Raw genomic sequence first — 13851 nt, 5'->3', positions numbered from 1 at the left:
ACAATCGCACTGTACATACGTATATATGTTTGTGTGTGTGTGTGTGTGTGTGTGTGTGTGTGTGTGTGTGTGTGTGTGTGTGTGTGTGTGTGTGTGTGTGTGTGTGTGCGTGTGTGTGTGGTACTAGTGTCTAGCTGGTTGTGCTAAAGGGGTTTGCAAAAAAGTTGCAGTGCCTTAACAACTTCTCACTTGTCAACACATTTTTTTGAATTGTTAGATGGTTTTAGCTAAAGCTATATCCTGTTATGTTTTTCCAATGGAATTAAGATTTAATATTTAAATGGCATCTGCATGTCGTTGCCACACTTACAATATGTCTCAGAGCTCCAAATAACCATATATATAAAACCAAAGTATTCTCAAATCAATGTAAGCTGCTGAACCTTGATAGTTTACGAGGATTTTAATCTACATTTAAAACACTTCCTTGTGGTCTAGATCAGTGTTTTTCAACCAATGTGCCGCGGCACACTAGTGTGCCGTGAGATATTGTCTGGTGTGCCGTGGGAAATTATGCAACTTCACCTAATTGGTCCAAAAAATATTTTTTGCAAATCAATAAATATAATAATGTGCCGTTGTCTAGTCTAGTGCATGTGCTGTGTAGAGCTTGGCAGGGTAACCTTGTAATACTCCATATCAGTAGGTGGCAGCAGGTAGTTCATTGCTTTGTAGAAGTGGGAACGCGTCGAGGATGGTTTGTCGTGATCCCAATATGCAGAGCACAGCGGGAGACAGCGTGCAGGTAAAAAGGTATGTAACGCTTAAACCAAAAATGAACAAAAAGGCAAGTCACGCTAGGAAAAGGCACTGAAGCATAGGGATTGCTATGCAAAACAAAAGTAAAACTGAACTGGCTACAAAGTAAACAAAAACAGAATGCTGGACGACAGCAAAAACTTACAGCGTGTGGAGCAGATACGGCGTCCACAAAGTACATCCGTACATGACATGACAATCAACAATGTCCCCACAAAGAAGGATAGCGTACGCACAACTTAAATAGTCTTGATTGCGAAAACAAAGCAGGTGCGGGCTGGGGTGGCAATGGAAGGTGTGAAGCTGCTATAGGAGAACACAAACAAAACAGGAAGGGTCACCAAAATAACAGCGCAAGACAGGAACTAAAGCCCTACACACAGGAAACAACAACAAACTCAAAACAAGGCATTACAACCTGGTGGAGTTTCGTTTTTTAACCTTTTCTGCTGGTGGTTTGCCTGCGTATTTTTTTAATGAAAAAAATGTGCCTTGGCTCAAAAAAGGTTGAAAAACACTGGTCTAGATTACATGTATTAGATATGCTTTGATATACATTGTGCGTGATTTAAAATAAATGTGTTCCCAGATTGCAAATGAAACCATGCCTCACACTCTCCAAAAGTATCAGATTTTTTTTTTTTTAAATGTACACTGTTTAAATATATATCTTGAAGTCAGTACCGATATTTTTTTTGCAGATACGGTCGAAAATAAACTTCATAAACATTATGTTATTACACAAACACGCACCCTAACCCCATCCAAAGCCTTCGCCGCTTCACGCCCCACCTCCCTCCCAGTGCGGTGTGCTGACCACAGATCTACCTACTGCACTGTAACACCCCGATCCCCCATACCCCATTGTAAGTTTGCATGTAAAATGTGTGTGCTTATATGTGCTTATGTTAAGGTCCTCGGCTAAGCAATTCAGTTCTTAGTGTGTATCAATCAAATAGTGTGGCCAGTCAGCAGGATCAATGGGGGCAGCTTTAATAGATTCAAAGGCATCTGTTGAAGCTGAGGATGTGTCTTCAGGTTGTTGGTTAGTAACATTGAGTCAGCTGCTACTACTTCATTATCCTGCAAGAAATCTAAACACACAGAACAACTTTGAAATATATATGTAAGTGTATTAATCGATCTACATCCCTATCCTCACCTATGGTCATGAGTTTTGGGTTATGACAGAAAGGACAAGATCACGGGTATAAGTGGCCGAAACGAGTTTACTCCGTCGGGTTGCGGAACTCTCCCTCAGAGATAGGGTGAGAAGCTCTGTCATTAGGGAGGAGCTCAGAGTAAAGCCAATGCTCCTCCACATCGAGAGGAGCCATATGTTTGGGCATCTGCTCAGAATGCCCCCCGAACGCCTCCCTGGGGAGGTGTTTAAGGTGTGTCCGACCGGTAAGAGGCCACGGGAAAGACCTAAGACACAGTGAAGAGACTATATCTCCCAGCTGGCCTGGAAACGCCTCGATATCCCCAGAGAAGAGCTGGATGAAGTAGATGGGGAGAGGGAAGTCTGGGCATCTCTGTTTAGGCTGCTGCCCCTGCGACCCGACTTCGGATAAATGGAGGACGATGGATGGATGGATGAATTAATAATGATAATTTTAGTTAAATTACAAGACCAACATTTTCAATTTTGACTCTGTTTTGAGTGTTCACTATTCCCTGTTAATATAATGCGTATATATAATATACTGTAATTATAAATCAAAGCATGTAGCCAAAGTATATAGAATATATGAGTATAATATAATGATTGGGTACAGTCCATATTATATGTACAGTATAACTTTTTACTTCTTATTCCAGTAATGTAGTTGTGGTAACTATACTTTTCTATTGCTTAAAAGGCCATATAACAGCACTGAAAGCTACTTTAGTGTGAGCAGGCAAGCTAATATCCATTATTAATATCAATTATTTTCTCTTGCAGAATCATGTTTTTAGTAATAAAATACATTTAAGCACTCATTTTAATGCAGCCAAAGTAAGACAACTATTTTCAGATGAATAGGCCTGAGTGGCTTAAGATCACCCATAGCAGGGGCCATAGGGGTCGGGTGCGATGTGAGCTGGGCGGCAGCCGAAGGCAGGGCACTTGGCAGTCCGATCCTCGGCTACATAAGCTAGCTCTTGGGACGTGGAACGTCACCTCGGTGGGGGGAAGGAGCCTGAGCTAGTGCGCCAGGTGGAGAAGTTCCGGTTAGATCTAGTCGGACTCACTTTGACTCACAGCAAGAGCTCTGGAACCAGTTCTCTCAAGAGGAGCTGGACTCTCTTTCACTCTGGCGTTGCACGCAGTTAAAGGCGACGGGCTAGGGTGGCAAGCCTGCACGTTGGAGTTCAACCCAGTGGACGAGAGGGTAGCTTCCCTCCGCCTTCGAGTGGGGGGACGGGTCCTGACTGTTGTTTGTGCTTACGCACAAAACAGCTGCTCAGAGTACCCACCCTTTTTGGATTTACTCGAGGGAGTACTGGAGAGTACTCTCCCGGGTAATTCCCTTGTTCTACTGGGGGACTTCAACGCTCATATTGGCAACGACAGTGAAACCTGGAGAGGCGTGATTGGGAAGAATGGCCGCCCGGAACTGAACCCGAGTGGTGTTTTGTTATTGGACTTTTGTGCTCGTCAGAGATTGTCCATAACAAACACCATGTTCAAACATAAGGGTGTCCATATGTGCACTTGGCACCAGGACACCCTAGGCCGCAGTTCCATGATCGACTTTGTAGTTGGGTCATCAGATTTGCGGCCTCATGTTTTGGACACTCGGGTAAAGAGAGGGGCGGAGCTTTCTACCGATCACCACCTGGTGGTGAGTTAGCTGCGATGGTGGGGGAGAATGCCGGATAGACCTGGCAGGCCCAAACGCATTGTGAGGCTCTTCTGGGAACGTCTGCCAGAGTCTCTTGTCAGAAATAGTTTCAATTCCCACAAACGGAAGAACTTTGAATATGTCACAAGGGAGGCGCTGGACATTGAGTCCGAGTGGACCATGTTCCGTACCTCTATTGTTGAGGCGGCCGATTGGAGCTATGATCGCAAGGTGGTTGGTGCCTGTCGTGGCGGTAATCCTAGAACCCGCTGGTGTCCACCAGCGGTGAGGGATGCCGTCAAGCTGAAGAAAGAGTCCTATCGAGTCCTTCTGGCTCATGGGACTCAGGAAGCAGCGGACAGTTACTGACAGGCCAAGTGGTGTGCGGCTTCAGTGGTCGCAGAGGCAAAAACTCGGACATGGGAGGAGTTCGGGGAAGTCATGGAAAACGACTTCCAGACGGCTTCGAAGCGATTCTGGACCACCATCCGCCGCCTCACGGAGGGGAAACAGTGCACTGTCAACACCGTGTATGGTGGGGATGGTGTTCTGCTGACCTCGACTGCAGATGTTGTGGATCGGTGGAGGGAATACTTTGAAGACCTCCTCAATCCCACTAACACGTCTTCCTATGAGGAAGCAGTCCCTGGGGAATCTGTAATGGGCTCTCCTATTTCTGGGGCCGAGGTTGCCGAGGTAGTTAAAAAGCTCCTCCGTGGCAAGGCCCCGGGGGTGGATGAGATCCTCCTGGAGTTCCTTAAGGCTCTGGACACTGTGGGGCTGTCTTGGTGGACAAGACTCTGCAACATTGCGTGGACATCGGGGGCGGTACCTCTGGATTGGCAGACCAGGGTGGTGGTTCCTCTCTTTAAGAAGGGGAACCGGAGGGTGTGTTCCAACTATCGTGGGATCACACTCCTCAGCCTTCCCGGTAAGGTCTATTCAGGTGTACTGGAGAGGAGGCTAGGCCGGATAGTCGAACCTCGGATTCAGGAGGAACAGTGTGGTTTTCGTCCTGGTCGTGGAACTCTGGACCAACTATATACTCTCGGCAGGGTCCTTGAGGGTGCATGGGAGTTTGTCCAACCAGTCTACATGCGCTTTGTGGACTTGGAGAAGGCATTCGACCTGTGGGGAGTGCTCAGAGAGTATGGGGTATCGGACTGTCTGCTCGTGGCGGCCGGCTCCCTGTATGATCAGTGTCAGAGCTTGTAAGTACAACCCGTTTCCAGTGAGGGTTGGACTCCGCCAAGGCTGCCCTTTGTCACTGATTCTGTTCATAACTTTTATGGACAGAATTTCTAGGTGCAGTCAGGGTGTTGAGGGGATCTGGTTTGGTGGCTGCAGGATTAGGTCTCTGCTTTTTGCAGATGATGTGGTCCGGATGGCTTCATCTGGCCAGGATCTTCAGCTCTCACTGGATCAGTTTGCAGCCGAGTGTGAAGTGACTGGGATGGGAATCAGCACCTTTAAGTCCAAGTCCATGGTTCTCGCCCGGAAAAGGGTGGAGTGCCGTCCCTGGGTTGGGGAGGAGATCTTGCCCCAAGTGGAGGAGTTCAAGTACCTTGGAGTCTTGTTCACGAGTGAGGGAAGAGTGGATCGTGAGATCGACAGGCGGATCGGTGCGGCGTCTTCAGTAATTCGGACGCTGTATCGATCCATTAGAGTGAAGATGGAGCTGAGCCGAAAGGCAAAGCTCTCAATTTACCGGTCGATCTACGTTCCCATCCTCACCTATGGTCATGAGCTTTGGGTTATGACCGAAAGGACAAGATCACGGGTACAAGCGGCTGAAATGAGTTTCCTCTGCCGGGTGGCGGGTCTTTCCCTTAGAGATAGGGTGAGAAGCTCTGCCATCCGGGAGGAGCTCAAAGTAAAGCCGCTGCTCCTCCACATCAAGAGGAGCCAGATGAGGTGGTTCGGGCATCTGGTCAGAATGTCACCCGAACGCCTCCCTAGGGAGGTGTTTCGGGCACGTCCGACCGGTAGGAGGCTACGGGGAAGACCCAGGACACGTTGGGAAGACTATGTCTCCCGGCTGGCCTGGGAACACCTCGGGATCCCCCGGGAGGAGCTGGACGAAGTGGCTGGAGAGAGGGAAGTCTGGGCTTCTCTGCTTAGGCTGCTGCCCGTGTGACCCGACCTCGGATAAGCGGAAGAAAATGGATGGATGGATGGATGGGCTTGAGATCATTTAAAAATGACTGTGTCAAAAATTAGTCTGATATTGATTTAGATGTATTATTGTTGACCATATACAGTCGCGATCAAAAGTTTACATACACTTGTAAAGAACATAATGTCATGGCTGTCTTGAGTTTCCAATAATTTCTACAACTCTTATTTTGTCATGAATGTTTTTTGTGACAAACAAGTATGTGCTCTAATCACTCTATCACAAAAAAATAAGAGTTGTAGAAATTATTGGAAACTCAAGACAGCCATGACATTATGTTCTTTACAAGTGTATGTACACTTTTGACCATGACTGTATGTTGTATACGTTTTACTTGAAAAAAGTGGTCATATAGTATGTTACAAATAATAACACCTGGATCTACATGTTGAGTCTGTCTCTCAGCAGCAAAGGGCGGCTGCTTGCTGTCTGAATAGATGCTGTAGTATAAAACACAAAATGGCACAAATGGCATTGCTTCATGCATTGTAACTCTAAAATACTTTCATATTGTACAAAACCAAAACCAGTGAAGTTGGCACGTTGTGTAAATCGTAAATAAAAACAGAATACAATGATTTGCAAATCCTTTTCAACTTACACTCAATTGAATACACTGCAAAGACAAGATATTTAATGTTCGAACTGAGAAACTTTTTTTTTTTTTTAAATAATCATTAACTTAGAATTTAATGGCAGCAACACATTGCAAAAATGTTGGCACAGGAGCATTTTTACCACTACGTTGTACAGCTTAAGTTGTTCAACAGTCCGGGGTCTCCGTTGTCGTATTTGATGCTTCATAATGCACCACACACTTTCGAAGGGAGACAGGTCTAGACTACAGGCAGGCCAGTCTACGAAGCCACGATGTTGTAACACATGCAGAATGTGGCTTGGCATTGTCTTGCTGAAATAAGCAGGGGCGTCCATGAAAAAGATGTTGCTTGGATGGCAACATATGTTGCTCCAAAACCTGTATGTACCTTTCAGCATTAATGGTGTCTTCACAGATGTGTAAGTTACCCAGGTCTTGGGCACTAATACACCCCCATACCATCACAGATGCTGGCTTTTGAACTGTGCGCCTATAACAGTCCAGATGGTTCTTTTCCTCTTGGTCCGGTGGACACGATGTCCAAAGTTTCCAAAAACAATTTGAAATGTGGACTCGTCAGACTACAGAACACTTTTCCACTTTGCATCAGTCCATCTTAGATGAGCTCAGGCCCAGCGAAGCCGGCTGCGTTTCTAGGTGTTGTTGATAAATGGCTTTCACTTTGCATAGTAGAGTTTTAACTTGCACTTACAGATGTAGCGACAAACTGTAGTTACTGACAGTGGTTTTCTGATATCCTTTACACACTGATGCAGTACCGCCTGAGGGATCGAAGGTCACGGGCATTGCCGCTTCCGTACAGTGATTTCTCCAGATTCTCTGAACCTTTTGATGACATTACGGACCGTAGATGGTGAAATGCCTAAATTCCTTGCAATAGCTAATTGAGAAATGTTGTTCCTAAACTATTGGACAATTTGCTCACGCATTTGTTCACAAAGTGGTGACTCTCGCCCCATCCTTGTTTGTGAATGACTGGAAGCTGCTTTTATACCCAATCATGGCACCTACCTGTTCCCAATTAGCCCGTTCACCCGTGGGATGTTCTAAATAAGTGTTTGATGAGCATTCCTCAACTTTCTCAGTCTATTTTGCCACTTGTGCCAGCTTTTTTGAAACATGTTGCAGGCATCAATTTCCAAATGACTTAATATTTGCAAAAAATAACAAAGTTTATCAGTTTGAACGTTAAGTATCTTGCAGTGTAATATACACAACATGCCATCTTTACTGGTTTTGGGTTTTGTATTTATTGATAACTAAAACATTTATAACAGGAAGAAATTGCCCTTTAATCAAATTCCAAAACTGAAAACCTTACATGTTTCTTCACGGCAAGGCTCAGGTGAATACAGTAACAACACCTCCTCTGTAGCAGCCTCTCTATGTGCCTGTCGTGGCTGTCAATAAGTTCTGATTGCATCTATATCATAGCACATAGCATCCATGATTTCATTTAAATAATAGCTTACGTTGCAGCCAAATGAGCCAATAGCCGAGCTTACATTATATTCAGTTTAAGTTTGGGTTATCGACTGTTTTACCCTCCGTGCATTTCTCGATTTTCTGCTTTACAAATGTTGTTTATTTACTTTATGTTTACTTAAGAATTTCACCCAATTTAGTTTATACCGTACGCAAACTATTCTCGCTGGCCTCTGAATAGGAAGAACAGCAACAACAGCCTGTTGCTCTTAGCCCCTATAATAAAAGTCATGATGCTAACGCTAAATATTAATTTGCTGAGTGTACATACAAACCTCTGCTTTAAAGGCCTACTGAAATGAATGTTTTTTATTTAAACGGGGATAGCAGATCTATTCTATGTGTCATACTTGATCATTTCGCGATATTGCCATATTTTTGCTGAAAGGATTTAGTATAGAACAACGACGATAAAGATTGCAACTTTTGGTATCTGATAAAAAAAAAGTCTTGCCCCTACCGGAAGTAGCGTGACGTAGTCAGTTGAACATATACGCAAAGTTCCCTATTGTTTACAATGATGGCCGCATGAAGTGAGAGAGATTCGGACCGAGAAAGCGACAATTTCCCCATTAATTTGAGCGAGGATGAAAGATTTGTGGATGAGTAAAGTGCAAGTGAAGGACTAGTGGGGAGTTGAAGCTATTCAGATAGGGAAGATGCTGTGAGAGCCGGGGGTGACCTGATATTCAGCTGGGAATGACTACAACAGTAAATAAACACAAGACATATATATACTCTATTAGCCACAACACAACCAGGCTTATATTTAATATGCCACAAATTAATCCTGCATAAAAACACCTGCGTGTTTGTTATGCTAGCTCCTAGCTCCTCTGCTAGCTCCTAGCTCCATAGAACACGCCAATACAATTCAAACACCTGATCAACACACACAATCACTCAGCCCAAAAGACCGTTCACCTATCCCAAGGTTCATAAAGCTTATATATTTTTAAAAAGTTACGTACGTGACGCGCACATACGGTCAAGCTATCAAATGTTTAGCAGCCAAGGCTGCATACTCACGGTACCTGATATTCAGCTGGGAATGACTACAACAGTAAATAAACACAAGACATATATATACTCTATTAGCCACAACACAACCAGGCTTATATTTAATATGCCACAAATTAATCCTGCATAAAAACACCTGCGTGTTTGTTATGCTAGCTCCTAGCTCCTATGCTAGCTCGTAGCTCCATAGAACACGCCAATACAATTCAAACACCTGATCAACACACACAATCACTCAGCCCAAAAGACCGTTCACCTAACCCAAGGTTCATAAAGCTTATATATTTTAAAAAAGTTACGTACATACGCAAAAAAAAGTTGCGCACATACGGTCAAGCGATCAAATGTTTAGAAGCCAAAGCTGCATACTCACAGTAGCACGTCTGCGTCTTTGTCATCCAAATCAAAGTAATCCTGGTAAGAGTCTGTGTTGTCCCAGTTCTCTACAGGCGTCTGTGTATCGAAGTCAAAAGTCCTCCTGGTTAGAGTCTCTGTTATCCGAGTTCTTCCATCTTGACTGCATCTTTCGGGAATGTAAACAAAGAAGCGCCGGCTGTGTACTGTTGTTGCTGACTACGTTCGAAAAATACGTCCATTCCGCACCGACAACTTTCTTCTTTGCTTGCTCAGCTTCCTTCTCCATAATGCAATGAACATGATTGCAACAGATTCACGAACACAGATGTCCAGAATACTGTGGAATTATGAAATGAAAACAGAGCTTTTTCGTATTGGCTTCAATGTGGAAGGCATACCCTACGTCACGCGCATACGTCATCCTCAGAGGCGTTTCGAACCGGAAGTTTAGCGGCAAATTTAAAATGTCACTTTATAAGTTAACCCGGCCGTATTGGCATGTGTTATAATGTTAAGATTTCATCATTGATATATAAACTATCAGACTGCGTGGTCGGTAGTAGTGGGTTTCAGTAGGCCTTCAACCCTGTATTTCCTCCTCCTTCCTTTGCTTTATAGGCTGCACCGGATAACTTTGATGCCCCCCTTTTTGTTGTAAAATAGTATCAATCAGATAAAATTGCTCCACTACCCTTCTTCGATCATGATCCAACGTGACGTCACCCTCCACCAGCAGTAGCAGCATTATCAGTCAGGTTCATGGCGCTAGTAGCAGCACATCATAGGTCATACGTTAGATTGTTATTTTTTAAAGAAAGCGTTCCAATTAAGTGTACAGAGTGTGCATTATACATACAATTTGTATTTACGTATTTGTATTATTATTAAAATTGTTTTAATAAAAAAAATTTATTTGTTGTTTTACATTCTTCAATTTGGTGCCCCCTCCAAAGGATGGTGCCCCTGGCGGCCACCTGGTTCGCCTGTCAGGAAAGCCGGCCCTCAAGGATGTATAATGCCAAGGAGCCTAGAGAGTAACTAAAACAGTGTCACAGAGTTTATGACAGAGTCAGTGGCTTTGAATTCTTGACATTTATTGCCAAGTCATTCATGGATGTGGACATACTGGGAAAAAAGAAAATATGACTTTTTAGATACCTATATTTAGTATATAGTCCATATTTAGTGGAGATGAACTAACATTGAAATGTGTGTCCACATTCTATAACTTTGCCACTATTAATCTTGTAGTGCTTTTGCAGCAATAGAAACATTACAGGAAGTATAAAGTATTAGAAAATAAGTAAACGTTCATGGTAAATCAGCAAAGCCTCTGAAAGCATCATCAAATCAATGTTAACATCATCTTTTTTTTTTCAATCTCCCTGAACAGATGAAATTACCCTTTTTGTATGGATTTTTGAAGGCTGATGTGTATGTTTAAGGCTTGGATATTAAATATTTAACGCTCTTTGAGCCTTCAGGATTAGAATATAAGATATCTCTGCACCATGTTTGTACACTAACAAGATCAGTTTACACTTTACTACATACAAATAGTTCTGCAACAACTAAAGTGGACATTGTCCCAACCTTAACTTCTTTGCTTGCTCATATTTCACACCTCACTTGCTCCATTATTAGAACAGGTTCATGGTATTTTCCATTATTTTCAATTTAACAAACAAAGGCAACTTCAGGTGCATTGGTGTCTTAAAGAGAACGGAGTCATTTGGTGATAGCATATAATAAGCAGATGCTACTGTAATATTGTGCTCCTTATTATAAACAATGTAAGTCGTGATGAATCAGCACTTCTGCACAGCTACACGATTTGGATTTGAATCTCATCTAAAACCGCATAGGCTTTTGATTTCCCTGTGCTTGTGGGTATTTGTCACGTCTATAAAGTGAATGTTGTAATACCTTGGTCATGTCCAACAGTCTCATCTGGTTTGTCTTTACTCTTGCAGCTGGAGGAGCTTCAGTGGCCCGATGGCGAGCAGGAGGTGCCCATCTCTGTGTGCAGTCTGCCTTGTAAGACCGGAGAGAGGAAGAAGAGGGTCAAGGGGATGCCATGCTGCTGGCACTGTGAGCTCTGTGATGGCTACCAGTACCAGTATGACGAAACCTCCTGCAGACTGTGTGCATATAACATGAGGCCCGACCCGAACAGAACTGCCTGCCAGCCCATCCCTATCATCAAGCTGGAGTGGCACTCCCCCTGGGCAGTCATCCCCGTCTTCCTGGCCATGCTCGGAATCATTGCCACCATTTTCGTCATGGCTACATTTGTGCGCTACAATGACACACCCATTGTGCGCGCATCGGGCCGAGAGCTGAGCTACGTGCTGCTGACCGGCATCTTTCTGTGTTACATCACAACCTTTCTCATGATCGCCAAGCCTGACGTAGGCGTATGCGCCTTCAGGAGGATCTTCCTGGGTCTGGGTATGTGCATCAGCTACGCAGCGCTGCTCACCAAGACCAACCGCATTTATCGGATTTTCGAGCAAGGAAAGCAGACGGTCACAGCCCCCCGCTTCATCAGCCCAACCTCTCAAATCGCCATCACTTCCAGTTTGATCTGCGTCCAGCTGCTGGGTGTGCTCGTGTGGTTTGCCGTGGACCCTCCCAACACCATTATAGACTATGATGAGCAGAAAACCATCAACCCCATGCTGGCCCGTGGCGTACTGAAGTGTGACATTACAGACCTCCAGATCATCTGCTCACTGGGCTACAGCATCCTGCTGATGGTGACCTGCACCATCTACGCCATCAAGACCAGAGACGTACCAGAAGACTTCAACGAAGCCAAACCCATCGGCTTCACCATGTACACCACCTGTATCGTCTGGCTGGCCTTCATCCCTATTTTCTTTGGCACGGCCCAGTCTGCTGAGAAGGTTAGTCAATGACTCTCCTTGTCTGTGTCAAGGCCCCTTTGCTTTGTTTCTCTGTTTCCTTCAACTCATTAATTTACAGTCAGCCCTTCAGCCCTGCGTTTATCTTGTCCAAACACATGCACACATGCATATTTGTGAGACACAATATGATAAACAGTGCATGCAGAGAGCTTGTGCAATCATTTCACAACTGTATAACTTACAGGCTCATTTGCGTTTCATTTCTCATCACGCCATTTTGCATGGGGGTCCACACTTGTCCCAACACAGACAGAAAGCACACCAAAGGCAGAGAAGGGGTTGATGTTAGGGGGCCCGAATCCTGAAATGCCCGTGGAGTGTCGTGAATAGGGGAGTTGGCTGCTCCAGATCCCATTATTTCAGCTTTCACGCTTAGGGCTTCGTTTACACCATTATGTAGCATTCTGGGAAAGGAGACAAGCAGGTGGAGGAGGAAGAGGAACGAGTGTAGGAGGAAGGCACCAAGGAACAGGACGGGTAAATAGAAGTTTGATTCGACACATTCCATCTCTTGACAGCTGTTCTCTACCCAACGAAAGCATTTGACATTGAGCGCTCCTGGAGTTGATTGAGAATTTGACATTTTGACCTTCTGGGTGAGTTACTGCTTATCTGGCCAGCAGCCGCCAGAATACAGATGCATTCATCGAGCCCACTCATGAGCTGCGCGTGCGGCTCGCCGAGGCGTGTGCACAAAAACAGAGTGGAGGGAAAGTTTCCTCCCGACAGAATATCAATGCTGACAGGCAAGCGTTACTTATTCCAAACCTTTTGAGAAGGACAACACTCGATATTAGTCCTGCTAAGCAACTGCTTCAGATGGATCAGAAACCGATTTTCCCCACCTCAATTTGGTGCTGATTTCATAGACGAATTACACCCTCAGCAGCGATTAGGAGTTCATTATGTTACTCACAGAGAGCAGCGAAGCACTAATGTGTTTTCCTTTCCTCTTATGCAGTTAACTCCTCCTTTGCCTGTCACTTCGCACCACAGCGGCCTAGTTTAATGGCCTCTGTGGCTGCATGTCTGCTTGCTCCCCAGCTGCAGAAAGTGAGAAGTGCCTTTGCATGTCCTGAAAGCAGCCTTCGCATCGATGCCAGTGTAGTTAAGGGGATGCGCTTCCTTATTCATTTTCAAGCCATGCCAACGTTTTCAACATGAACAAATGTTTGCTTGTTTAAAACGGGACTCTCTTGTCTTGGATGAACCGGATGAGAAAAAAAAACGAGTGTGCAAAACGTGTATCTTGAAAATAATATGGCCAGTTGAGACAAAGACAAGATGGTATGATGTATATCTACAGTATATAAATTAGTGTTGTAACGATACCAATATTTTACTAAAATTATTTCGATACTTTTCGGTAGTTTTTGGTACTTTTCTAAATAAAGGGGACCACGAAAAAATTGCATTTTTAGCTTTATTTTAACAAAAAATCTTAGGGTACATTAAACATATGTTTCTTATTGCAGTTACTGTAAGTCCTTAAATAAAATAGTGAACATACTAGACAACTTGAATTTATTAGTAAGTAAACAAACAAAGGCTCTTAATTAGTCTGCTGACATATGCAGTAAAATATTGTGTCATTTATTATGTGGTAGAAAATGAATTATTAATTTACTTGTTCATTTACTGTTAATATCTGCTTACTTTCTCTTTTAACATGTGCTG

General features: G+C 44.1%; 1 protein-coding gene across 1 annotated transcript in view; it reads left to right on the top strand.

Moving 5' to 3' along the window:
- Positions 1-13851, top strand: part of LOC133653889 (metabotropic glutamate receptor 7-like) — a 280613-nt gene that overhangs the window by 234347 nt on the left and 32415 nt on the right. The window contains exon 8 of the mRNA XM_062053704.1: positions 11218-12153. Coding sequence (XP_061909688.1) covers positions 11218-12153 — 936 coding nt within the window. The remainder of the gene's footprint in view (positions 1-11217; positions 12154-13851) is intronic.

This window comes from Entelurus aequoreus, linkage group LG07 (genome assembly GCF_033978785.1).
Source record: "Entelurus aequoreus isolate RoL-2023_Sb linkage group LG07, RoL_Eaeq_v1.1, whole genome shotgun sequence".
NCBI classification, from domain to species: Eukaryota; Metazoa; Chordata; class Actinopteri; order Syngnathiformes; family Syngnathidae; genus Entelurus; species Entelurus aequoreus.
The sequence above is the reverse complement of the archived record's forward strand: the minus strand, read 5'-3'. Positions and strand labels throughout refer to the sequence as shown.